The following is a 26,705-nucleotide window of genomic DNA, read 5'->3' on the forward strand; positions in this document are numbered from 1 at the left end:
GACCAAAGGTATGGTCTCTCCCAATTAGAGATTATTGTATCAAGAAGTTGTCCAAATACAGTGGTCTACAAGGAGAAACCTCAGAAATGAAAGTAGTTTAATTTTACCAGAATTGGGTCACCAATAAAGGAAAATTAAGTCCTGAGTATTAATTGGCTCCAGTTTCCAAGATACAGCTTCAGGTCAAACTAATTCAAAATTACGAGGGGGGATGTGTGATTATGCTCCATATTATTTTATTTTATTGCAAAATGTGATATAGCAATGAGAATGGTGCCGTACCAATCATTATAAAGTCAGTTTTTGCATGAAAAACTGACAAGCTTAAAATCAGATTAAACAAAAAGATTCAGCTTTATTCAGTATCTAAACTACACTTTTTTGGCTTTTCTCTTGTGAACTGCAGCAGGATTATCCCTGGGGAGATAAAAAGAAACATTTATATACTTCTATGTGATACCATTTTCATTGTTCTGCTGTACTTTGTTCAGAAGTTACAAGGCATCATGACCATTACACACCTCCCTCCGGCAGATATACTTGCCTGTGTATAAAAATCTTGAAATATCTTGAAAATTTTAGCCCACCAGCACCTTTATCACCTGCTTTCTAATTCATCTAATCAAAATATGTAAAATTAACATTTTATCTTGGAAGTTGATAATTTTCCAAAATTTGTAGACCAATGATATCAGAGACCATTCTTTCCCACCATTAGGCTCAGGAGGAACTCATTAGGTTTCCTGAAGAAGCTGGAAGATTGAAAGGGAGGACTGAGTGTTGGAAGTGAGCCATCATACAATAAATTCTGAGTAATTTCCTGTGGTAATTAGTTGTGGAACACACAGATATTTTCACCTATTCAGGGAAGTTGATGCATGGACTAATTCCATACAGAACTTGCAATAGTATATACTAGTTTTACCTTTTCACATGTAGAACTGTTCTCCAGTAATTCTTTAACTATAAAAAATATTCAGTAAGTACCAAACCACATCAGATCTATAGTTCAAATGTTGATAAGACTTTCAGCATCAAACCATTCTTCTGTGAGTAGCAAGGCCTGAGAGTTGATACAAAATAATGAGGAATTTGAACATAATCTATTATGCACCTCTGAGAACACATATACTTATTATTTGACTCCAGAATCTGTTGGGTATCTATAGTGTAAGTCATCGCCCACATGGATAATTTAGAATCGTTAAATATTTTTACCTCCTTTGTGGAAAAAGCTATGGAAAGATTTGACCTGAGGCTGATGTCTTGGTTGATTCATCCCAAAATGATTTTGTTCTCTTGAGATCTGGAAACAGATTTAACAGCTGAACAGATACATGAGAAGAAGCTTTTGAAGCATTTGAAATCCCAGGACAACTGATAAGGCCTTTTCCTTACCTTTGGTTTCCACTTACGTTTCCTCAAATAGTGTATCATAGAATAACTTGTCTTGTTGAATGACCTAGAATGTATTGCACCTTTAAATCTGGAATCAATATTTTATTATTTCAGCCAGAAGTTTCTATATACTGTGTAAGTATACAGTATAAGATGGTTGAGGCAGAGCTAATCTCACTAAGTTTTCTTTTATCCTTCTCTGAGGATCAAAGTGACTATGAGGTCTCAGAAAAGTGTGTATGTATACACACACACACACACACACACAAAATATCTGAATATTTTGGTGCATTTCCTTCCAATACTTTTGAATTAGCATGACTAAATGCGTAGATAAAATGTTCCTTCTTTGTTGTACACCATACCAATTTTCCTCCAAATTATAGAGTAAATGGTATTGATTTTTTTGCCCATAAGCCCATTATTCTAGTGTGATTACTTCTTTGAAGTTTGCATCCACTTTATCATACAATTTTTAATTTGTTTTGTCTCCAAGTCATATTTCAATAAGAATATGTCCCCTAATAGATTGACTTGATTATGTTAAAGTATTCTAAATTCTGCCCTTTTTCTCAAAGTCCATCCTTTCTTGAGATCAGTTTTTTTTTCTTCCAACAATCAACCATCGTGAATGCTTATCTTTACAGAAGAGTTCTTACTGTGACTTTAGTCTGTTTTTCAAGTCTGAGTACAACATATAAGCATATGTGATTAAATCGTTCTTACTGTACTTGTTCTTTGAATAAAAAAAATCTAACAATAATGCTAATGGTGAAATTATCAGACATATCCTTGTTTTTAGATGATTACATAGTTTTAATAAATTTTGCCTTACCATATGCTCCTTCACATACTTTTCTTGTTTCTTCACCCCATGAATATCTATGAAACCTATTGAACTAAATCAGTTCCTACAACAATTGATATTCTGCTGTTTAGGGATTTTATCTATTCTGTTATCCACAATGAACAGCTCACTTGATAATTCAAATCCACCTCCTCCTTTTGAGTCTTGTGAAATTTGAAACTTATTTATTACGGTAAGCATCTTAATATTAAATTCCATGACATATTGAACTGGAAATACAATATAAAATATGGTTTCCCAGATTAACTGAATTTAATTTAATTTTAAATAATATTCCCTATATTTAGCATCTGCAGCAAGAACAAACATGTTATGTGAAATGAAATGTGCTGTTATAGTTTTATTCCAAAAAGAGTTACATGAACAAAAATAACAAGTGGGAACAGTTAAAATTAATCAGAATGCAAGCAATATAAATTAAAACTGACACTTCTTAGCTTCCCAAATATTCAGTATATATACCTCAAGATTGAAAACAGTGATGAGTCCTTTTCCCAAATATCCAAGTATATCTAAATAATAAATTTTAAAGATAAATTCAAAATAGCCCAAAGGGTAAGCTGATCATATTAGGTATAGCTGTTTTCCCTTAGAATCAGGTGCAATCCACTCCACACTCCTTAAGTAAACTCTAGCTCATCTGGCAGAACAAAATAACATTTTGCTTTTCATATGAGAGACCTTGTTCTTCAGCTTTTATGAAGAACAAATGAAGACTTTTTTTCCCAATCTAACATACGTTCTTGTTGGAGATTCAAAATATTACAAAGCAAAACCATTTTCACCAATAGCCCAAAGGAAGGGACAGTTCAAATTATTGCAGTGCTTCCCCAATATTAACAACTTTGGAAGGAAGCAACGGATTAGCTCTCTATTTTTTCCAACCGCACTACCCTGAAAAATATCTATATTATATTCTAGTAAATCATTTCCCCCACATGTACTTTTGGGTAGCAAAAGAACATATTGAAGTACTTACAATGTAAAAGCTTCAATTTACATTAAAAGTTCTAAGTTCATCACTGAATCCACCAATTAATATAGCTGGGCCTGCATCTTTTTAATGAAAGTTGGAAGAATAAACAGGATTATGCAGACAGATTTTATCTACGTCTTATAATTCTAGACAACACCAAAAGTTAAAACATTTGGATGCTAACATAAAAAAGTTTTGCCATCAACTGACTTTGAAGTTATATAAAATATGGCCGTTTTCAACATAGTATGTCCTTTGGGTTGAATGGCAAAAGGTTGTTTAGAATTATATAAAAATACAAATAGAATTTACTGCAGTCCCAGCAATTACATGACAATTGCAATGAATAGCTGTATTACCTCAGGAAAACATAAAGTCTGCCTTAGGGAGTTGCAAATTATAACTGTGTTCAGTTTGTTTCCCCACAAACTCTGAAACAGAATCAACATATAGTATTTACCTTTATAATGTTATAGTTAATATATTAAATGTTTAGAAAGCAATTGACAATTATGTACCTAAACTTTTTACATGACAATTTGAAAATTATGTACTGAAATCCATTGCTTTATTGTATTTAAATTTTCCTGCTTGCATTAAAATATTTCTCACAATCTCAAAAAGAATCCAGATTACTTCTCTCTTCTACTGTATGTCACAATCTCCACCCTTATTGGGATCTTCTCCCTCAAGTCTAATCCATTTCTTCTCAATTTCAACCTGTAGTATGAAAGCAAAAGAAATGAGATTAAGAAATGCTTATATTATTAGTCACATTCCTATCTAATAATAACCTTTTTCTTGAAATAAAATGTAAATGGAATATTAAAAGAACATGGGAAATAAATATACAGAATACAAGAAAGCTTGTTGCTGGATACTGACTTAAGACTATCCCATCTCATTAAAAATATAAATAGTAATAAAATAAAAATAATAGTATCTATCCAATATAACACCAGCAGAAATTTGCATGGTCCACTTCACTTGTTTTACCCAATCAATAGACTGCCTATATTATAAATAAGCCCTGCTTACAGTAAATATTTAGGATAAAAATGTAATGAGTTTTGAAAGCAGTCACAGAACATTATTATTAAATCTAAAATTACAGAAAAATAAAAATAGTTGAATGAGTTCATTGATGCAATCTTTTGTGCCATAATAGAGAAAGAACAAGGGTTTTGAGGCATCTTTGCTTGCTATAATTTAAAAACTAAAGGCCCACATAAAGCAAAGCTTATACTAGTCTATGTACATAATCATGCCAACTGGTTGTTTCCTGCCATTCTATATGAATCTACAATGATTACCACTAACTTAATACATATTGCCTTGTCTCAGTCATGACCCTTGTAAGTAAGCAGAGAGGCAAGTCTTAAATCATAACTAGTTTCACATTTATTTTTTCTGGCTGGTATAATAAAAAGTTGTCGGCAGGTCATATGATAAGCCAGTTGCTCTGGTAGATAATATGGGAAGTTGTAAGACAGAGACAACCACTGGAAAGGTTTGTGCAGCTGGAGAATCAAGGCAGTTGATACAACAGGGTGCACTGACAACTAAAACATTTTATATGTTATCTAACACAAGCTTTTTGTGGGTGCTGGATAAGGTTTCACAGGATAGTAGTTACATTATCAGATGCATGCCTAGCAAAAGACATACAATGAAATAAATTTAAATATGATTGTGGTAATTGTGGGTTGGCAGGAACAGAAAGACATTACCTGACAATTATAACATGCTTTCTGAATCACATGTTTCTGAGGCTGTACATCCCTATCAATTCCCCATGATTTCACTTCAGTTCCTGAGGCACATGCATTCGCGACAATGAACTGCACCACAGCAAAAGGGCACCAATCAGAAGGGATTTCTTGATCTGAGCCAAGTTCTAGTTTGAAAGACAAACTGTGCAGATGATCTGGATCTTGGAAAGAAAGAGGGGAAAATATTATAGCAGCGCTCTATAAAAACGGCTGGCTGAAAGAACTATCAAGCCATTGAAGTTTTTGGAAGGACTAGGTAATGCAATTCTATGGGATAGTTAAGTAGTTTGGCAGGAAACAACAATAATAAAGGGTGATGAAATGGGAGTCCTCTGGAATATTAGCTCCAGTCTTAAAATTTGATCTGTACCATTTTTTAACCAAAACATAATATAACACTAGCAGATAGAATTCAGGTTTGTTGGGCAATCATAAAAGAAGAGCCCAGCATACCAAATATTTGATAGTGAAGTATTAATTCTGGCAATACAGTATATTCAATATATTCTCTGTTCAAAAATAGTTTAAAATATCAGCTGGAAAATATCTTTGCTGCATTTCCATTTCAAGATACAGAATTACCTATTTCCATCTTACATTAAGTTAAACCTAAAAGTATTCATTCTTTTGCATATATTTGAAGACCTATAGTAAATGCAGTTATCGTCTGATAAGATTTCAAATTTATATAGCTATTTCTAGAGGAACCTGTTATTCTATTCTATCCATATTTTTGTTTTTCAAGGCTAATGCATATTTAGCCACTGTATTTTAAATATATACTTGTAACCACTATGGGGAGAAGTGTTCTTGGATCCAACTCTTAAAATATAAATACAATAAAAGATTTCCCCAAAGGCACATTCTAATGTAACTCTAGAGATCTTTAAGAAGAAATGTATAAAACAAGTTTGTCAATCAACATAGCTTTTATAAAATATACAAGGTTGTGATTTGGCAAACTTTACATTTTGCATAAGTGAATAGAATAATTCAGAACTTGAGATTAAACAAGCAGAAACAATTATATACAGTACATTCAAAACATAGCCCTATTTACACTAAAATGGTACCTGCTATATATTGTCATACTCACTGATAGTAATGGAAAAATGCTAACCAGAATGAAATAGGCATGGTCTTATATCATCTCTTTTATTTACTTGACCATTCATTCTGCCACTAATATCTTATTTCTGTCATATTAATAAATTACTGAAATAATTCAATTCAATTCTCTTTCAGCATTTATATAAATTAATTTTATAAAAATCATTTACTTGAGTTTTTATCTGGTAGTCTGTCAATTTTCCACACAATAGCTCTATAGGCACTTTCATACTTGGCTGTTCCAACTGAGACATGAATAATGGAGTCAGATTCAAGTTCATTTAAAGAGCCAAGGCAAGTTCTTCTGTTCATTTTTGCTTTCAGGGATCTCTGTCTTTGGAGGTTCATAGTGCAAAGAGTTTTGTTCCATTGCAAGGGAACAGGAAAGTGAACCATTACATTCTCACAGTGTTTTGTAGGATATGAATATGCTGAAGACATGTTTATGAAAGCTTGCAGTTCAACATAAGCTCCTTGAACGACTAACAAGGCTTTCACGGAAAATGGAAGATCCGATCCATTATATTGTGTCCTATAACGCATTAGTTCTACTCTACAGCCATCTGATGGTGTAAATTTAATTATTCTTGATTGCTCAAATTCTTGTTTCTTCACACATTGATGAAAGTGATAATCGTTAATTTTGATCCATTTTTTCTTATTGTCTGACTCAAAATAATGTTCATCCCTCTTTTGAAGCTCCAAGTCATTTAGTGTCACAAAGCACTCAGAATTACCATTCAAAAAGTTTAATGAATAAATATGAGTTATGACAGCTGTTTCAGTTAACCTGTCTTCTGCTTTACTAATTGTCCCCCAAAAATTATCCACTATTTCCAAGATCATTTCTTGTTCTTCATAATGTCTCTTTAGTTTTGAAATAGCAGGAAGCTTCATTAACTCTTCCTCAACTATCATTAGGAAGTCAGTAAAGTCACCGTAATCAGTTGTTCCTAATTTCAGCATCTGTTCGATTTCTGCTTCATGAACCACTTCAGTTTTAGGGTACTTCTTTTTCTCTGTATATGTCACATATTCAATTTTCACCGTATGGATTTTCCCAGAGATGTTGCAGTTCTCTAACTTTGGTTCTGAAAGCCTGCAAAATGGTTGCAGATGGAATATTTTGAAAGGCTTTTCAAGACCTTTTTCATAATACATTTCTAGGATTCCTCCTGGTAAAACTCTAAGGTAAATAGGACCCCACTGCCTTGATGACATCATATTTTTCTTTTCAGGAATCCTCAGCATGAAAGGCCAGCCATCTTTTCTCTGGCTGCTAAAGAGACTGCTTGGAATAAATGAAGAAAGGCCATCTGTAGTGCACATACATGGAACTGGTCTCAAAGCTCTTTCAGTGTTTGAAGTTTCTGTTTTCAAGTGTTCAAGCCTCTCACATATATAATTGAATGAACCCTGGTTTAAGCTTTTCTGGTCTGGCCAGCTTTTCTTCCCTTTAAAAGAAAAATCTCTTTCAAAATCTGACTCTTTTCCATGTCCACGTAAGCTGGACAAAGACACAGTAGATGAATCTTCTGACCAAAATGGATTGGAGAAAGCAGACTCACTTGAAACATTCTGAAAAAAGGCTTGTGAGCCTAAGGAATTTTCCAATTTCTTTGAGTGTTCCGGATGCATAATTTGTGCACCATATATTGGTTTCAGAGTAGAAAATTCTGAACTGGGCACAGGCTGAGATATTCCAATCAACTTTTGAGAAGGTGGTTCAATCAGTGGGAGATGATCAACATTGGATGACAATTCTGGAATAGGACTAAGAAAATGAGTTCCTGGTTTGGGAAAGCAGGGACTGATAGGATAGTCCCTGGTGGGTGTACAGAGTGGAGAATTACTGGGAGGATCAGGGCTGTAGTAGTAGTCACTTATAGGAGATGAGAGAGAATTACAGGTGATGGAGGACAATTGGTTTGAAAAATCTTGCATTTTAGGCAGTGCAAGTTTAAGCCCATTTGCTCTGCAAATATTATCATTTTCTCTTGCTCTCTGAGGAGACTGGGATTCATCTTCAAAAGTAACCCAGTTTGTGGTATTTGCAGTAAACATCTTGCTGCAGAAATCTGGAAAAGCTGAGCAAAAGTTTCATTTGTAATTCATCTGTTAAAAAAAAGGAAAAAAGCAAGTAAGAAAAATACATTTATTGATTTATTTATTTCAATCAGTGTAATTTCAGGTTCAGAGACATGAATTATTAGAAGTGAACTCTTAATGCCATTACACAAAAAATGCATATTTTGTGTTTAAAAATACCTGTTATCAATAAATACATTTGATGTGCAATTGCTAAAGATTGGATGTCTAAGGGGATTCTCAGTCATCCAGGTCATTGTTGTCCCAAAAGTGCTTTTTTTTCCCAAGAGACAACTGGTTTTTCTGCTTTTCCTTTTAAGACATTTTGCTTCACATCCAAGAAGCTCCTTTGGAACAATGACTGGATGGATAAAGGAACTGGAGATCCCAATTTTGTCTAAATTCTCTTAAACATCAGTATTTTTAAACATTTAAAAATGTTAAATCAGTATTTTTAATAGATTTTTAATTATGGCTTATTCAAAAGGAACAACAGAATCACACTTACTTATCCTATTGCATTTGTATAGAAAAAGAATCAGTAAATCATAATGGTTTTGGAGATGAATAGTGCTACATTAAAAGTTGCATTTTTCAATTATCCTAAAGTTATTGTCTTCTGGGAAAAATAAGAATATCAATTAATTCGATTTAAGGTACTTTAAAAAAAACATGAAAACTGAGAGTTAGACAACAGAATTGGCTTCTTCCAGCTCTCCTTACTACTAAAAGAAAAGTCTTTCAACAATGTATGGCCCAATTATTCAAAGGATTGAAGATATGATGTTATTTGCCACTTATTAAAGTTGCTTATAAACATGGATTATATATGATTATTACAATGCAGTATAATTTATACATATACATTTCTTAGAGGAGCTTATAAATATGAATAGAAAAAAAAGAATAATCCTCTTTATATTGGAATATTTCCTCAAAAAGGAAGCAAAGCTTATAACAGTGACGCAGCACTTGGTCATAAAAATGAAACAATGAAAATACAATAATATTCTATTTAGATGTTAATTAGCATGGCTGTTAGAATTTTACATTTGTACAATTTAGCAAATAAAGTATAAATGAAAAACTTGATGTTTTTGTTGTTGACTTCAAAATTCCTGATTTAAATAACTCCGATAAACTCCAATTCATTGATCTTCTGCACACACGTCTGAAAATATACACTGCTCAAAAAAATAAAGGGAACACAAAAATAATACATCCTAGATCTGAATGAATGAAATATTCTTATTAAATACTTTGTTCATTACATAGTTGAATGCGCTGACTACAAAATCACACAAAAATTATCAATGGAAATCAAGTTTAGCAACCCATGGAGGTCTGGATTTGGAGTTACACTCAAAATTAAAATGGAAAAAAACACTACAGGCTGATCCAACTTTGATGTAATGTTCTTAAAACAAGTCAAAGTAAGGCTCAGTAGTGTGTGTGGCCTCCATGTGCCTGTATGATCTCCCTACAATGTCTGGGCATGCTCCTGATGAGGTGGCAGATGATCTCCTGAGGGATCCTCCCACACCTGGACTAAAGCATCCCCCAACTCCTGGACAGTCTGTGGTGCAACGTGGCATTGGTGGATGGAGCGAGACATGATGTCCCAGATGTGCTCAATTGGATTGAGGTCTGGGGAACGGATGGGCCAGTCCATAGCATTAATGCCTTCATCTTGCAGGAACTGCTGACCCTCTCCAGCCACATGATGTCTAGCATTGTCTTGCATTAGGAGGAACCCAGGGCCAACCGCACCAGCATATGGTCTCACAAGGGGTCTGAGGATCTCATCTCGGTACCTAATGGCAGTCAGGCTATCTCTGGCGAGCACATGGAGGGCTGTGCAGCCCCCTAAAGAAATGCCACCCCACACCATTGTCGGGCCCTCATACCACCCTCATGGAGTCTGTTTCTGACCTTTTGAGAAGCCACATGCACATTTCTGGCCTGCTGGAGGTCATTTTGCAGGGCTCTGGCCGTGCTCCTCCTGTCCCTCCTTGCACAAAGGCGGAGGTATTGGGCCTGATGCTGGGTTGTTGCCCTCCTCCGGCCTCCTCATCTCCTGATGTACTGGCCTGTCTCCTGGTAGCGCCTCCATGCCCTGGACACTACGCTCACAGAGATAGCAAACCTCCTTGCCACAGCTCGCATTGATGTGCCATCCTGGATGAGCTGCACTACCTGAGCCACTTGTGTGGGTTGTAGACTCCATCTCATGCTACCACTAGAGTGAAAGCAGCACCAGCATTCAAAAGTGACCAAACTATCAGCCAGAAAGCATAGGAACTGAGAAGTGGTCTGTGGTCACCACCTGCAGAACCACTCCTTTTATTGGGGATGTCTTGCTAACTGCCTATGCTTTCCATCTGTTGTCTATTTCATGTGCACAACAGCATGTGAAATTGATTGTCAATCAGTGTTGCTACCTAAGTGGACAGTTTGATTTCACAGAAGTGCGATTGACTTGGAGTTACATTGTGTTGTTTAAGTGTTCCCTGTATTTTTTGAGCAGTGTAGTTCATAAACATAACGACCATAACACTTATTTTTAATCAATGCAAACTTTCCAATTTTTGAAGACTGTAACATTCAAATTTACGCTTGCCAAAGTCCAAGCCAGGATTTTTGGAAGTTAATTAAAGAAACAAATAAGTAGTGAAAATATTACTGAATATTTTAAACAGGTTATAAATAGAATAGAAAAGGATACAGGATAACTCATACTCATGTTTATTGTGAATATTTGAGTCCTACTCCTCTGCATACCATTACTTTAAAAATTCACTATAATTATGCACATATAAGTGTAATCTTACTTTTAAATGGCTGAATATTTTATTAAACATAGCAATATACCAGTTTCCTGCTATTTTTAATTACAGTACATGCTTATTTGTTTGCTGGTTTGCTGTAAATAAGTTTCTTCTTTATGTACATTGTAATAAAATATTTTGCTTTCTTTACTATGAAATTGGTAATCTGAATTTTCATTTTATTTAAGCCATTAGCACAGCAAAAGTATATTTGATAGGATGATTTCATCACAAATATAAGGCATATTTTAATGTGCTTAACTGTTTCTTTTCTTTTCGTATTATTTCCATATTTCTCTAAGTAGTCTAATCTAATAGGAAGAGGAACATGCCCGAAAGCAGTTCAATCATAAACAACAATCCATTCAGGATTTTGGAAACGCTACTGCTCAAACCAGATAAGTGTTTCTTGTTCAAAAATGGCAATTTATTTTATTCCATCTTCATAATTCTTATTTTTCATTCAGAACACTCAAAACAGCTTCTTTGAGACCAAAATATTATGTACATCTCTAGCTTGGAATCTCTTGGATTTCACAAAGCTCCTCAATGTCAAAAGGTCCTCTGAGAAACAGATGGAAAATACATCCTCAACCGGAATGGGATATCTTGCCATGGCCAACTCACCATGGGCCAACTTGCAGAACAATTTAACAATTCAATGTAATTATTTAAAATAAATAAACATTATGTTAATTTTTGTCATACTGTCCCTCCTTTTGCATCCTTTCTTTAATTATACTATTCCACCATTTCTTTGATATTAGTGTAACTCTTATCCCGCAGAGAGTTGTCCCATGACGTGTTAACCATGGCAAGTTGTCCCACAGTAAGTTGTGTGACAAGTTGGCTATGGTGAGTTAACTGTAGTGAGTTATCCAGGAGTTGGCCACAGCAAATTGTCATGGACCCTCTCAACTACTATCAGGGAAGCTCAGTTATCAGTAGTGCCCAATATTATCCATCCATCAGAAGAGTGGAATCTGCTAAGAGAACGGATTCTCTTTCCTTTTCAAAAAATAATCTAGTGGTTTGGAAATTTAGCAGAGCATATCTGAGCAAACAAGGTAGGTAGGAAAGGAAATTCTCTACAAAAGCAAAAATGCACGTACTCCAGAAGTAGCCCTATACTTTCAAATGGTTGTGATACTGAATTTTATTATATACAAAATACTGATTACACAGCATGATCACAGTGATAAAAGAAATAGGTTTACCTAGCATGTTGGTTAATTTTTCTTAATTTGAGATAAATGTAGCAATATGGGAATGGGTTTTGGTGGTGTAAGTCCACAAAATCTTGATCCAGATGGTCTGCACTTCATATTTATTGTTCACATGCAGTTATATTTCATTTGGTTTCCTCTGGAACATACCAGATATATCCTCACAATTTAATGTTGAGACGTAGAATCACTTCATGCACTGCTGATTGCTTTTAAATCTATGTCAGCTTCATAACATATTTTCTTTTATGCCTACATGTTAGGTCATCTTGCTATGAATTGTTGGTAGTTCTACAAAACAGTGTTGATAATCATTTCAAACTAGCCACTCATTCTTAATTTGAAATGCATAAAAAGGCCATGAGATATACTTTTCATATATGAAGAGAACCAATGTTACTGAGATAAAAAGTTGGAAATATGACTGATACTGCACAAAACCTTAAAGCAAATATTTATGTCCCGGTACTAGTAGTCCTCAATGTATGACCACAGTTGAGCCCACTTGAGTGAATCTGGCTTTTTCATTGACTTTGCTTGACAGAAGATTGCAAAAAGTGATCACAAAGGGTTATTATATCATTATTTCACAATTTTATCTACTCTAGGTAACCCTAAACTTACAACCATTCATTTAGTGACCATTTGAAATTACACTCAGATTACAAAGAGTTACTTTTGACCATTTTTTATACTTACAACTGTTGCAATATCCTCAAGTCCGGCTGCTTGGTTCATACTTATGATGGTTGCAGTGTCCTGGGATCATGTGGTCACCTTTTGCAACTTTCTTACAAGCAAAGTCAATGAGAAAATCCATGTTCACTTAATCATATTAGTAACTTAACAACTGCAATGAATCACTTAACAAACGTGGTAAGAAAGGTTGTAAAATGTGGTAAAAGTCACTTAATAAGTATTTCAGCCACATACATTTTGGGCTCAATTGTAGTCATAAGTTAATGACTATCTGTACAATGGCTATCTAAACTGTATTACCTATCTTCCAATTAGCAATATAGCACTGGGGATTGAAAGGGACACTGTGGCTCGATGGCTAAGACGCTGAGCTTGTTGATCAGAAAGGTCGGCAGTTCGAATCCCTAGCGCCGCATAACGGAGTGAGCTCCCATTACTTGTCCCAGTTTCTGACCATGGAGATGTCTTCAGACAGTGCTGGTGGCTCTTCGGCTTTGAAACGGAGATGAGCACCGCCCCCTAGAGTTGGGAACGACTAGCACATATGTGTAAAGGGAAACTTTACCTGTACTGAGGATTGAAGTTAGCCAATTGTACATGCAAATCTGTTAAAAGTATTTTTTTAGCAATAGTTTACTTTGTTCCAAATGCTCAAGATTCAGAGGAACAGAATTCTTTTATGTTATGATCTGAAAAAGGATTAGACCTTTATATGCATGTATTAAGTAAGAATGAAATGGCAGTCAGCTTGGAATTTCCTGTTAGTCTGATTTACATTCCAAATATTACTGAAGTTCAGTTTCTGACTGCACTATGCAATGGCAGACAAACTATTTTTATTATTTTTCCTTATCATAACTATTTATAAAGAGAACTAATGCCATATTTTTCATAAAAAAATTAAAAGGATAAAAACATTTCTTAAAGTAGAAACATAACCAGGGATCTCTTGTGACTCAATTTCCCAAACATTACACATATTTCCATTTTTTCTCACTTTATAAATGATGTTATCCTCAAGTATCTTATTAGCATCATTAGAGTGTTGATTTCAAATAACAGTGTTTTTAACTTAAAAAAAAATCAATCCATACACATGATTTGTTATTTTTACAACAACCGATATATTTATCTAAAGACTAGAAATAGGTAAAAAATTCAGGAGCACGGAAACCAAACAAAATGGGTTATAGAATTTTCTCTCCACCATTTTTAAATATAATGCTTGTAGAATTTGAATACATAATTAATTGAAAGCAATCACAGAGATCTTGAGATCCAAAACATCCAAGGTACTGGCAGATGTGATTTAACTTTTTCAACTGACTAATTCAATCCATAAACTACCTAGAGTTGCTGGAGATTGGCCAGCCTATAAATTTAATAAATCCCTAATTTAAAGTAATTTTCTTGAAAATTTGTACAGTATGTAAGTATTATACATGGATAGCGTTGTGTTTTGGACAAGTATAACATGGAGATATAATATACAATTTAAGTTAGGAAAAAAGAGGCAGACATATTACTCCAGTGTTGTTTAAATACAAACGAGTACCCAACCTTAGTTTTAACTATACTAGTTTAATTATGGTACTGCAGCTAGATGAGTAATGTCTGAGATATTTAAAATAAAGTTTGCATTTATTAAAAACCAAGTTAATACTTTGAGGAGAAGAGTTTCAAAACCCAACAAAACTTTCCAATTTCTCCCTCTACTTATGAAGTTTATTTTTATTTCTTTATTCTTGTTATATAGCCACACATTTCAAAACAGTGACTTTGGGCAGCCAACAATTATAAAAGCAATTAAAATGTATACAAAAAGAAATTAAATACAAATAGCCACCAAGAGATATAGAATCTAATCTATAGTAAGAAATATAGAACATATTAGACAAAATAAATACAGCTAGTCCTCAACTTATGACCACAACATTTATGTTATTAAGTAAGAAATTTGTCAAGTGGGCTTGTTCCATTTTACAACTTTTCTCATCACATTTGTTAAATGAATCACTGCAGTTCTTAAATTTATTACACAGTTGTTAAGTGGTTTGACTCTGCTTGTCAGAAGGGCACAAAAGGAGATCACATGACTCCGGGATGCTGCAACCGTCATATATATATTTGTCAGTTGTCAAGCCCCCAAATGTAAATTACATGACCTGCATCAGTCATAAGTGTGAAAATGGTCATAAGTCACTTTTTCAGTGCTGTTGTAATTTTGAACAATCATTAAATGAACTGTTGTAAGTTGAGGACTACCTGTATAGCTGCATAACTGCTTAAATTGCACAATACTAGCAAATAGCTTGCAAGTTTTTTGATGCCTAATTCAAACACTGGACTGGGAAAAAGACAGGGTCCATAAATCCTTTAGCCTTAGCCTTTAATCCTCCTTTCCAAAAACATTTTCTTTAATATTATATACTATATTATATTAATTATATTTGTATAATTATGTATGTGTGTGATTATATATAATTATATAATAATTACATTAGTGTAATATAACAAAAAAGTATAAGCAAACATTTTATAAACATGTTCAAGCTGGCTTCAGAAGAGATTGTGGCACTTGTGATCATATTGCAAATCTACACTAGATCATGGGAAAACAATCTCAAGTATATTAAAAGAATATCTACATCTATTGCAGTCTATTGGCTACAAGGCAGCCTTCGATTTTGTCTTTGATCATGACAAGCTGTGGAGAGCATTAGAAGAGCTGGAAGTGCCAACACATCTGGTCAGGCTGAGGCACAGTGCACAAATCAGGAAGCCACTGTGTAAACACCATATGGTGACCCTGACTGCTTAAGATAAAGGAGTACGGCAAGGTTGCACATTACATATATATACATACATATATATATATAAATCTTTTTCAAGACAAAACTGAAGAATCAAAAATTGGATTGAAGGATTGAACAATAGTTGACATGCTGATGACACAACTTTCTTCTCAGAAAACAAAGTTCGTCTGAAACATCTGATTATTAAAAAAAAAAAAAAGCAAGAAAACTGGCCTCTTTTTGAACATCAAGAAGATCAAATTCATAACCACTCCAAGGAATGGAAATGTCAAAATAAAAAATTAATGATGGAAGAGATCAAATGTGCGCAATTCATTTCCTAGGATCACACATTGATCAAAGCAATGAATGCAGTCCAGAAATAAATCATTGAATCATGCTGGATCACACAGCAATAAGCATAGATTTAGTGGCAAAAATCAAGGACATGAGCTTGGCAACTAAATGGAGATTAGTCCACACTATTATATTCTCCATTAGTCTCTATGGTTGCAAAAGCAGGACTATGAAAAAACTGGACAAGAGAAATATTGATTTATTTGAGTTGTGGTGTTGAAAAAGATCCCTATGCATTCCTTGAACAGCAAAAATGCCAAACAACAAAGTACTGGAGCATATAAAACCAGACATATTGCTGGAAGGCAGAATCACAAAATCCCGCCTTCCTTATTTTGGCCATGTCATGTGCTGAAAGTCACTGGAAAAGGCAGTTATGGTCACAATGGTCAGCGGTAAAAGTAAATAAGGCTATCAAAAAATGATGGTTAGATATCATCAAAGCCAACACCAGTTACAGCAAAAAACAACTAAAAAAAACCTGTACAAATTCAGAAAATGTGGAAAGAGTTGGTCTATAAAATCACTGATAATCAGATACAACTGAACAGATAGCATCATCATTATAATCTATAAACATTCTTGAGGATTATTTATGAAAATATATCTGCCTAGTTCTTGACTCATCCACAACTTTTGAGAGCTACAGAAAAAGCAATATACGGATAGTCATCAATTTATAACTGGTCACTTAGCAACTGTTTGAAGTTATGGACTTACCTTGGGACTACTTACAACACAGATTTAAAGTTCTAATGGTCACTCACCCCTACAGTCATGTGTTTAAACTTCAGGTGCTTGGCAACACAATCATATTTATGGCCATTTACAGCATCCTGCAATCATGTGACACTGAGCTTCTAACAAGGGCAAACTAACTGTGCCTGTCCCAAGCTGAAGAAGCTTCTTGGATGAGAAATGAAACATCTTCAAAGAAAAACCAGAAAGTCCAGTTGCTTCTTTAAAAAGGTCCTTTGGGACAACCATGACCTGGATAACTGAGAATCTCCATAGACATTTACAGAAACTCTGCTTGCATTTACCATCTAATCTTATTCAGAAACTGGACATTTCTCTTTTTCAAAATTACAATTTAAAAGATATTTCCTATACCTATTTCTCTAAAACTTCTACCTTCACAATAGTTTATATTTCATTTTATTATTGTTGTTGTTAATGAATCTCAAGGGTAGCCTAAAACTCTTTCTTAGATATTAAACGTCTTACAGTTTACATTGGCAAAAGTTACATGAATTTGCTTTTCTAGGCTCTTTTATGGTTTTTGCCCAGATTCTTGCATAATAAGTACTGGGAAGAAAATATAAGTTGCTAGCCGTCCCAAGGTTTTGCCAAGCACCACTTCAAGACATGGTGGTTAAAAAACATCATGTATTTGTTAGATAGCAAAGCTACCATAGACTTTTGGGGGAAAGGCTGCCACAAACACTGAAAAGCAGAAATAAATATCAGTACTGTAGTTCAAAACTCCAAGCAGTACCTAATAATAAATCTGATTTAAAAACAAGGAAATTGGCAACTGAGTAGGAATGTTGAACAGCAAGCAAAATACAGTCATTTTTTCCATCCCTTCTGACTCTTTTAACCACAAGAAATCATGTCTGACAATAGAAAATGCTGACACTTTCAATTGCCAAAAACAAAATAAAACAACCTTTAACCCAAGCCTTTGTCCTCTCATCAGCAAAACAAACATTCTCCATTATTATTATATCAAGAATTAACTAATATTTAAGCAATCAAGCCTATCATAAGACATTTGAAGAAATGAAATTTCCAGAACGTCTTTTCTGCAGCATTTTTCATAGCCGCTGTGTTCCTGCAAAACTCTGCAATGGCAGCAACTACATTGTGGTTTGGTTATTTATGCCAATTGAGAATTTAGGCCCAAGATTTGTAACTTGATCATCAGAAATTGGCTTTGTGTAGCCACAAAATTGTTTCTTCACCAGCCCAGCCCAACACCGTGTTACCATTGTCTATGAGACAGAATAAAACTAAGTTTAAAAGTTTGCATACTACAATTTATAAAAATCACATTTAGAAAAAAAAATCTAGGACCTCATTCAATTCATAATGTAATCAAGAACAGTGTAAGATTTCAATTAAATTGAATTGATTTACTCTAATTGGATCTGCTTTTGCTTCACTAGATAATTAATCATGGTATATTTAATGTTGCAACAAAAACTACTCTCACAAATGTCTTACCTTGTTCGCCCAGCCCAGAATTCTTCAAAATAATTATGTTTGATAAATGGAATGTACAGTACCATATTTCTAACTATTAAATATTGGAGGGAACAGATTATACCTCTTACATTTGAGGCAGGCAGTATATATATTTTTGCAAAATTTTAATTCCCAATAGATTTTATGTTGTTTTCTACTACTGTATTATTGGGTCCCTTTTCCCCTCCTCACAAAATATGCTCTTTGCAACCGAATGCATGTTTAATTTTTAATTGCCCAGATTATTCCCCTTTCATCTAGACTAGAGGTGGGGAACTATGGCCCCTTTATGACTTATGGACTTCAGCTCCCAGAATTCCTAAGTCAGCATGGTTCCCCACCCCTGATTCTAGATCAAAAATACAACATGTAAAATTAAGAGATAAACTGAGAAAGAGGTTTTCCCAATCCATCAGTATTTCAAATATCCTGTCAACCTTTGAATCTATCCATGCCTAAAGGAATAAATATATATTTTATTTAAAAGACAACTTTCTTAGAAACTATACACGCACATGCACAAGCATCAAAAAAAGATAAAACCAGAAAACAATAAGAATAGAAACCAGGCATCACAACCAATTCCCATCAATATAGCCAGCCCCAGCATCTTCGGGCTCCAACTCATCCTGTTTGAGTGGTTGGGGGAAGAACCAGGACTTCATTGCTTTCTAGAAGGTCAACCATGTGAGTGGCTGGCAGATCATAAGGGGAAGAATGCCACAGAGCAAAGGTTGACATGGAAAAAGCATGCTTCATGGGTCCCATTAGATGGTAAAAATTGAACGGGACCTGGAGCACGAGTACTCTATTTGAACTGGTGAAACAGGCAGATACCCTCAGGGAGTTTTTCAAATAACCTGGCACCATGCCACATAGAGCTTTAAAGATGATAACCAACAACACTGCAACTCCAAACTAGTTGCTAACTTCAAGGTGGTCTTCAAGGGCAGCCCCACGGACAGCAGGCTACAGCAGTCAGCCAAGTGGCCAAGGCATGAGTGACCATGAGCAAGACCACCTGGTCCAGAAAAGGAGACAATTGGCAGACAAGATGAATCAATGCAAAGACTACGCTAGCCATGGCTGCCACCTGCTCCTTGACAAGTAGTCATGTGTATAGGAGATCTCCCAAATTGTCCAACCCCTTGGTCCAGTATCATTTCCCCCATCTGGAGTATAAAATGACACATCAGGAGGCCATGGAAAGTCAAAAGCAAGCTATTGCATCTTGCCAGGGTTGAGCCAGAGTCAATCCTTCCCCATCCACACCTTCACAACTTCCAGGGTCCGCACTGCAACATATCAACTGCCCAGCCCAGGGTATATATATATAACTGGATATTATCACCATATAGCACTGATTCAGTAATTCTCTGCAGGGATGACATCTGGGTGTTTCTATGCTAATTGATGAGGTTAGGAATCAGAAATATTTTAAGCTGTTTGTCACAGAAGGATATTGTTGTTGTTTTTTAGCCTTTTCAAAGTGGTATATTCTGCAAATGGAATAAAGTAGCTACAGTTACCTATAACAGAAATGTGACTCAGTGAACAGATCCTAAGCAAAGAAAGAGAAAACAATGTGATTTTTTAAAGACATTCTTGGATAAGAAATACATTTTGTTAATATTTTAAAAAGTTCCTTGGCACCAGATCAAATTCTGTTTAAATTCTTCAAAGTAGCATCTTTTTAAACAAAACAAAAAAAAAGAAAACAAAAGGCACTCACTGTAAACATGCAGTATTTGATGTACAAGCATTTCTCTATTGAAAGAACAACAAAATATAAAGAAAGACCAGGAATGCTGAATGGATTTTGCAGAACTATATAAATTATAGACTGGTCCAGTTCCTTTTTGTGAATAGCTACATCCCCATGGCAGCCATTTTGTGAAAGCCAGGCCCTTATGGCAGTTACTTTATGTTAGTGCCACTGAAACTTTTTCAGAATTTTCCATTTTTAATAAGTGGGGTCAGGGTATAATTTTTCGTGTTACAGTGACATTGATAAATATTACTTTTGGACTACATCAATTTTATCTTTCTGGACTGAAGCATAGAAACAAAAATCCAGAAGGCAAAAAGAGGTCCACCAGATGTTCTGGACTACAATTTTCAAACCCCAACTGACCAGAATGTCAGTCTTATGGAACTGTTCTTCAAAACACACAAAGGGAATCAGATTGCACAAACTGCTTCAGTTAACAGTATTACCTTTTAGCTCTTAGGATGAAATTCTGCCAATATTAGGGCCATAGCAGAGTTGGTGAATAATAAGAATTAGTAATGCCAGCTGTTCTAGATTTAACTGAAAATAAGAATGTTCAGGAACAAGAAGTTAGGAAACGCAAGAAGTCAACAAGCTGGTCATTTACAGAGAAATAATTATTTAGTTAAAGCTGCATGTATCCCTCCCCTTACAAATATGACCGCTCTGGTTAACAGAGAGAATAAGATATACATCCTGAACCAAGAAGGATTTAAGTCAGTATTTTCAAACTTCGCAGCTTTAAGATGTGTGGACTTCAACTCCCAGAATTCCCTTGCAAGCATGTTGGAAAATTCTGACTAAGTTAACAGGCATTTTTCCAAAGGAATCCGATGCGACCAAGCCCAGAGGGAAAAGGCTACTTTGTAGCAGCAGAGCGGTTTCTACGAAATTAGCCGAGAGGGCTTCAGTCCTGTCTCCGCGTACTCTTTTTACACGGGCTTTGCTGAGCTGGTCCCGCGGTCCTTCAGCACGAACGTGGCCGCCGCAGTTTCTGGACTTGGAGCGCATTTCATCAAGAGGCCACCAAAGGCTCTTTCTCAAGGCTAGCGAACTCCAGGGATATTAACGCACGATACAGATTATAAAAAGGGGAAATATAATCTTGAGGTCAATACAAGGTTTTCCCTAATTTTCAACAAAACTGCCCCCCCACTACTTTGAAGGAGAGACACTAATCCCGCCCTCGAGTTTGCCTAGTTAGTTGCCCCTTTCTCTTTTTATATATCAGCTCGCCCATATAGACAGACGCACAAACGGGGCATCCTGCATCCCCTTCTTACCGGCCTGAGTGTTAACCCTCTGAGGTCCGCAAATTGGGTGCCGGACGGGAAATTAGGAGAGCTTCTGCCGGCGAAGAGGCGAAGGAAAAGGAAAAGGAAGAGGAGGGAGAAATCAGAGGCTGCCTCCTCCACTTCCTCACCAGTTGGCCCGGTCCCAAGCTCCGGCAACCCTCGGGCACCACAAGGGGTCCAGCGGCCGCCGACCTCCCCTCCGGCCAACCTGTCTTCGCCTTCCGCCCCGCGTTTCGCAACTGACGAGCGAGCGAGCCTCGCTGCTCCCCGGTAAAGGCGAGCCGAGCGCGTCCCGCTAACTCCCGCGGGGCATCTTTAATCGACGTGGAGGGAGGCCAGCCTGGGCGAAGAGGAGGGTATCAGCTAAACCCCGCCTGGCGTGTTTGGGTCTCCATTCCCTGCGCAGGCGCTATAACTTTCAGCCGCGTGGAAAGCATAACAAGCCTTGGGATAAGCAAGCAGAGTGAGAGTGACTCTCTTGGGAGGGGGAGGGGGTTGTCAAACAAATCACCCTGGACCAAATCATACAGCGGGGCGTTCAGGATTGCCAAAAATAGGAGAGGGGGATGCGGCCTGTTCGTATAGAAAGGTAGCACTCAAGGGAGAACGTTCAGCCTTGTTTTTCATCAAATGGGCTCGTTGACTGTACAGGAAAAGACACATTCTTACATCCAAACACCAGCCCCTTCTCTTCCCTTATCAAAATTTTAATGACCAGAAAGCTACATTTAACTGAAATGACCTTTATTTCCAGATGAATAAACAGGCATAAGAGTGCAGTCCAAATTATTTATTGAAACTGATAAACAGTTGGACAACTAATTTAATCTGCTGCACTGGCAACCTTGAAAACTCATTGAGGTTCTAACTATGTTGTGTCCTTTAAAAGAACCAGAATTATCTTTAAAAAACTATATGCACACAACTCTTACAAAGCCTCCATACTGAAAAAAAATACTAGGGAATACCACAACAGTAAAACAAAGTGGGGGGGGGGGGAGAATAGAAACAAAGTAGCAACATTGTCTATCTGACTGACATACACAAACACATGTTGTTTTCTCCCTTTTTTTTTCTTAGTTTACAGTAAACTACCATTTTCCTTGATAAAGAGATCTTCTGTTAAACTTCAAATGTTAATTGGCAGATCAGAGTGATGGCCGGTTATAAGTCTTAACAACTTAGCTTCTTACAAGGAGATCAAGTTTACAGGAGTTTTTTCTTCCATTTAATGACCTCTCCAGCTTCCAACTTTCCTTATTTTCAGAAAGGGGACACACACACACACCCTTCCCTCATAATGGATTTTCCATCTCAGTACTAACACTCCCATTCCCCCTGGCTGAGCTAGGCTGAAGCCAATCCAATCCAAGGTGTTCTGGTATGCAGTGAGTATTTTCATTGAAAAATGCAAGCCAATCTATGATGCATGGAGGAAGAGGTAAAATGGAAGTAGGTGGAGATCTGCTTGACCTGAGAGAGCTGCTAAGGAACTGCTTCCTTTCATTCCTGTATTCAGTACCTGTTTTGCAATGTTTACCCTTTAGGCAAACTAGGAACCCAGTTTCCATAGGGACTTTTTTCTTTCCTTATCTTTTTCTCCTTTGCAAACCTGGTTAACTTAGAAGGATCTAAGCCCTGAAAATTGTGTCCAGCTTGTCCAGTTACATGCGTATAACTGAAAGTACAATTTTAGCCTTCCTCAATTCCTCTCCTGTGGGATGCTCTTCTGAAAAGGTCATTCTACCACTGGATGTAACCAGTGCAGATGTGACTTAAATATGCAGACACATTTTTCCTCTTCTATCCTTTTGGTTGACAGAGCTATGGGGAATGCTTTAATTTGCATGCTTTGATTTGGCACAAGAATTATTGACATTGTTTTTTAGACCTCTTAGCAATTCATTAGACTTACCTAGTGGTGGCATCTGGGTTGTTAAATCTGGATCACCAGTAGATGACAGCCATAAGAGACTCTTTCCTCTCACCACAATTTGCTGACTAGTTGATAGATCAGTCATTGTTTTGAAAAATTATGTGGATGCACTTCACAGTTGAATGCATCTCTCACACACCAGACTCCTAATCTGAACTCTGACACTTATACAGTGGCAGCATCTACTGCACAAATCAATTGAGTACTATATTGCAGTTAAGATAAACTTTTTACTACCTTCTAATGATGATTATCATAGCCTATTAGCCAGGATTTTGAGACCATTGATCACATTTAGAGTTTAATTGGTTTGTTCTTGGGAATTTTAGGCACCACTATTTCTTTTTGTGTCTTTAAAATCTGGGGTTCTCCTGAATTTATGTATTTCTACCCTAATTATGTGTGGAATATAATAGCTCTGCCCACCATATAAAACAATTGAGACTACTATTGCACATATAACACTTACATTTTGGTTAGCTGAACTTAACAATATATTATTTAAATCCATTTAAATAATTGATAGACCATATTTCAACAAAAAGTAATCCTTTCTCCAATCTCTCTATTAAGGAAAACCAGTATACTGCAGTATTGTCTAATATTAAATTGGGGCAACAGATTATAAAAAACAATTATCTGCTAACCAAAGTCCTAGAAAATTATCATTAACATTTAGTCATTTTCAGTTTTTAGTTTTTTTTCATCCCAATACAGTAACAAATTACAAAAAATAATTTTTTAATTGTGTTCTTATCCCAACAGTTTAAGAATACTCCACTAGCTTGTCAAATGTCAACATATTTTGGCTAATTAATCTATTCCTTAAATGTTGCAAAAATAATTTAACTGAATCTCTATACTAGTGATCAAGAATTCCTTTCATATCCAGACACAGTGGCTCTTCCGTTCTCATTTGCAATCTCAAATTCCAAGCTGAGATAGAAGCAAAATGGATTTCTAGGAATTCTCAGCTTCTGCTTCTTTGTCCAGATAAGAAAAGCAAACACTTTTGAGATGTTGCAGGACACTCAAATTGACGAGAGATTCAGCATTATGAAATAAGCATTGTGCACTTTAAAATATATAAGGTTCATATTTTCTTCCTGAATAGGTACATGGAGAACATGGGTGCTGCTCCAGTGAATTTAATTTTTTATCTTAACTCTTAATAGCACAATAGGTTTAAGTGCATTAATAGTGGCTTAAGCAATTTCAGGATTTGATACAATACAAGGATTATTGGACTGTGCTAACAGTTGGATCTATAGGGTACATTGATATTATGTGAATGCATGTTAAATGGCTCCAAAAGTGTTTCATACAGATATTAAATGTATGGGGAAAATAGGCAAGACCTGTGGCACCCCACAGAGAAGGGACTGATGGGTCTCTTCACCTGTTTGTCTGTCCCAAACTATGAACTGGAACTGCCCATTCAGGAAGGAGCACAGTATAAAACTACTCCTCCTCTCAAAGTGCTTAAGTATACTAGAATCAGTCATATTGACTGCTGCTGACAGCAAATAGGATGTGGAGGGCCTCACTCCCTCCATTTAGGTCCGAAGAAAGAATATCCACTGTAATGACTACAGTAATGTTATTTTGGTTACATATCTAATCTGAACCAATACTGGAACACATTCAGATCATCTGCTCTATTACACATTTTCTCTGCAACTGTCACCCCACTTTGTCTTCAATGATTTCTTCCCCAAATATACTTCTTCAGGAGCAGGTATACCACTACCTCCTCCAAGATGGCAGATACCATCCTTTCTCCCCCAAAGAAGTATTAGTCATCTGTCGAATCCAAATGCAGACATATAGTTGCTCAAAGGAACCAGGTGGGGCATGGATCTAGCCCTCAGGTGGCAGAGTTCTTGATGCAAAGGATCTTACCACTTCTTAAGAATTCCCAAGACCAAACAAATACACAGATAGCCATGCAAGACCTTCTCTAAATCTCTTCATAGAATTATGCTCATGAGCAGTCTAGACCTTGACTGAATGTAACTTTTATTGACAAAATACACAGGAAATATGCTGTGTTTGCTGCAGGAAGGTTTTTCCTTCTGTCCTTCATTAAGAGAGTCATCTTAAACATAACACAATTTTGTCACTGAAGTAAGCCCAGACAAGTAACAGCACTTTGCCACACTAAATCTGGATTGACACCTGTACTTAATTCATATTCTAATCCCTTGTCTTATACCACTGCGACTTCAAGCATCACTTCTACTACTTGATCTCTCTGGATTCATTGGTAAACTCAGAAATTTGATACAATCAACAGGCAATGAGATCAGTTGATGCCTTTGTTATCTCTAAATTCCAAAGTTGAACAAAGCATATGGAGGACTTTCTGCCAACTGATTGGAAAATCCTCAAGCAGCCAACCAGATCCATTAGGCATCTCAGGCAGACTTTGCTAATTGGCTCCATCATTTGGAGAATTCACAGATCTCACTAAGCCATTGGTTGACCAAGAAGTGATCTGGATGAAAAATGACTGAAGACAATGTCCTCCTCTTTCAGATATGCTATCTATTGACAAGCAGTACAGTAGGCAACCATTTTGTTTCAAAAGCATTCAAAGGCTTTTACTTTCGAAGAACAAAACATATCCTTGAAGAGCCAGTGTGGTGTGATGATTAAGATATGGACTAGAAACTAGGAGAGTGAGTTCTAGTCCCACATTATGCATGAAAGTCTGCTGGTTGACTTTTGGCCAGTCACTTTCACTCATTCCAACCCACTTTATAGGATTGTTGTTGTGGAGAAAACAGGAGGACTGGGTATTATATATTAAGGTGGGATAAAAATCAAATAAATAAATACATTTTCATGTATTCTCTTAGCCTCCCCCCAAATTTTCTCCCTCAAATCTCAAAAAAATAAACAAAGTTACAATTCCAGAAACTTTTAAAGGGTGCTTGTGGTCCACAAATTCGACTTGTGACCTCATAAGAATTGTGACCCAGTTATTGTAGAAAATAAATGAGGGATAAAACAAGCTATGCTGACCATGATAAATAAATAATCAGCAAGTTGGGAGGTTAACTGAGCTCTTGTCACTGTGACTATAGCCTCCTGACCAATAATCCCTCAGAAACTAACTGAAGCAGATGAAAGATCATTCGCACTAATACGGTTATGTTTGTGTTTAGCCATAAAACTAGGCATAAAAGTGCATTCCAGCTAAAAAAAATCTACTTTTTCTATGACATGAGCAAATAAGAGGATTGTGTCCCTACATAAATATGCATAAGAAAGGATTAAGCAAATATATGCTACAACATGAAAAGGGCTAACAATATTACTGCTTTGTGAGTT

The 26,705-nt window shown here is 36.0% G+C and overlaps 1 protein-coding gene and 1 long non-coding RNA gene across 3 annotated transcripts in view; one reads left to right on the forward strand and one right to left on the reverse strand.

Moving 5' to 3' along the window:
- The window catches only part of LOC148044939 (uncharacterized), a 28,495-nt gene extending 21,000 nt beyond the window's left edge, over positions 1-7,495 (forward strand). Inside the window, exon 3 of the long non-coding RNA XR_015696920.1 lies at positions 7,363-7,495. This is a non-coding gene — a long non-coding RNA (uncharacterized LOC148044939). The remainder of the gene's footprint in view (positions 1-7,362) is intronic.
- STON1 (stonin 1) lies at positions 2,594-21,844 on the reverse strand. 2 transcript variants are annotated; one of them, XM_087717562.1, is made up of 4 exons: positions 21,422-21,844; positions 6,295-8,239; positions 4,973-5,175; positions 2,594-3,962 (listed from the first exon to the last, which is right to left on the reverse strand). In XM_087717562.1, exons 2-4 carry the CDS (start codon positions 8,186-8,188, stop codon positions 3,888-3,890), a joined length of 2,172 nt encoding a protein of 723 aa, XP_087573688.1. In that variant the 5' UTR covers positions 8,189-8,239; positions 21,422-21,844; the 3' UTR covers positions 2,594-3,887. The 2 variants fall into 2 exon arrangements, with proteins under 2 accessions (XP_087573688.1, XP_087573689.1); XM_087717563.1 differs by lacking the exon at positions 21,422-21,844 and adding an exon at positions 12,966-13,054.
- Positions 21,845-26,705: the final 4,861 nt, after the last annotated feature.

The sequence above is a fragment of the Thamnophis sirtalis genome, unplaced genomic scaffold (assembly GCF_051295495.1).
Source record: "Thamnophis sirtalis isolate CommonGarterSnake01/CBP01778 unplaced genomic scaffold, rThaSir2_p1.2 scaffold_6, whole genome shotgun sequence".
Classification (NCBI taxonomy): domain Eukaryota; kingdom Metazoa; phylum Chordata; class Lepidosauria; order Squamata; family Natricidae; genus Thamnophis; species Thamnophis sirtalis.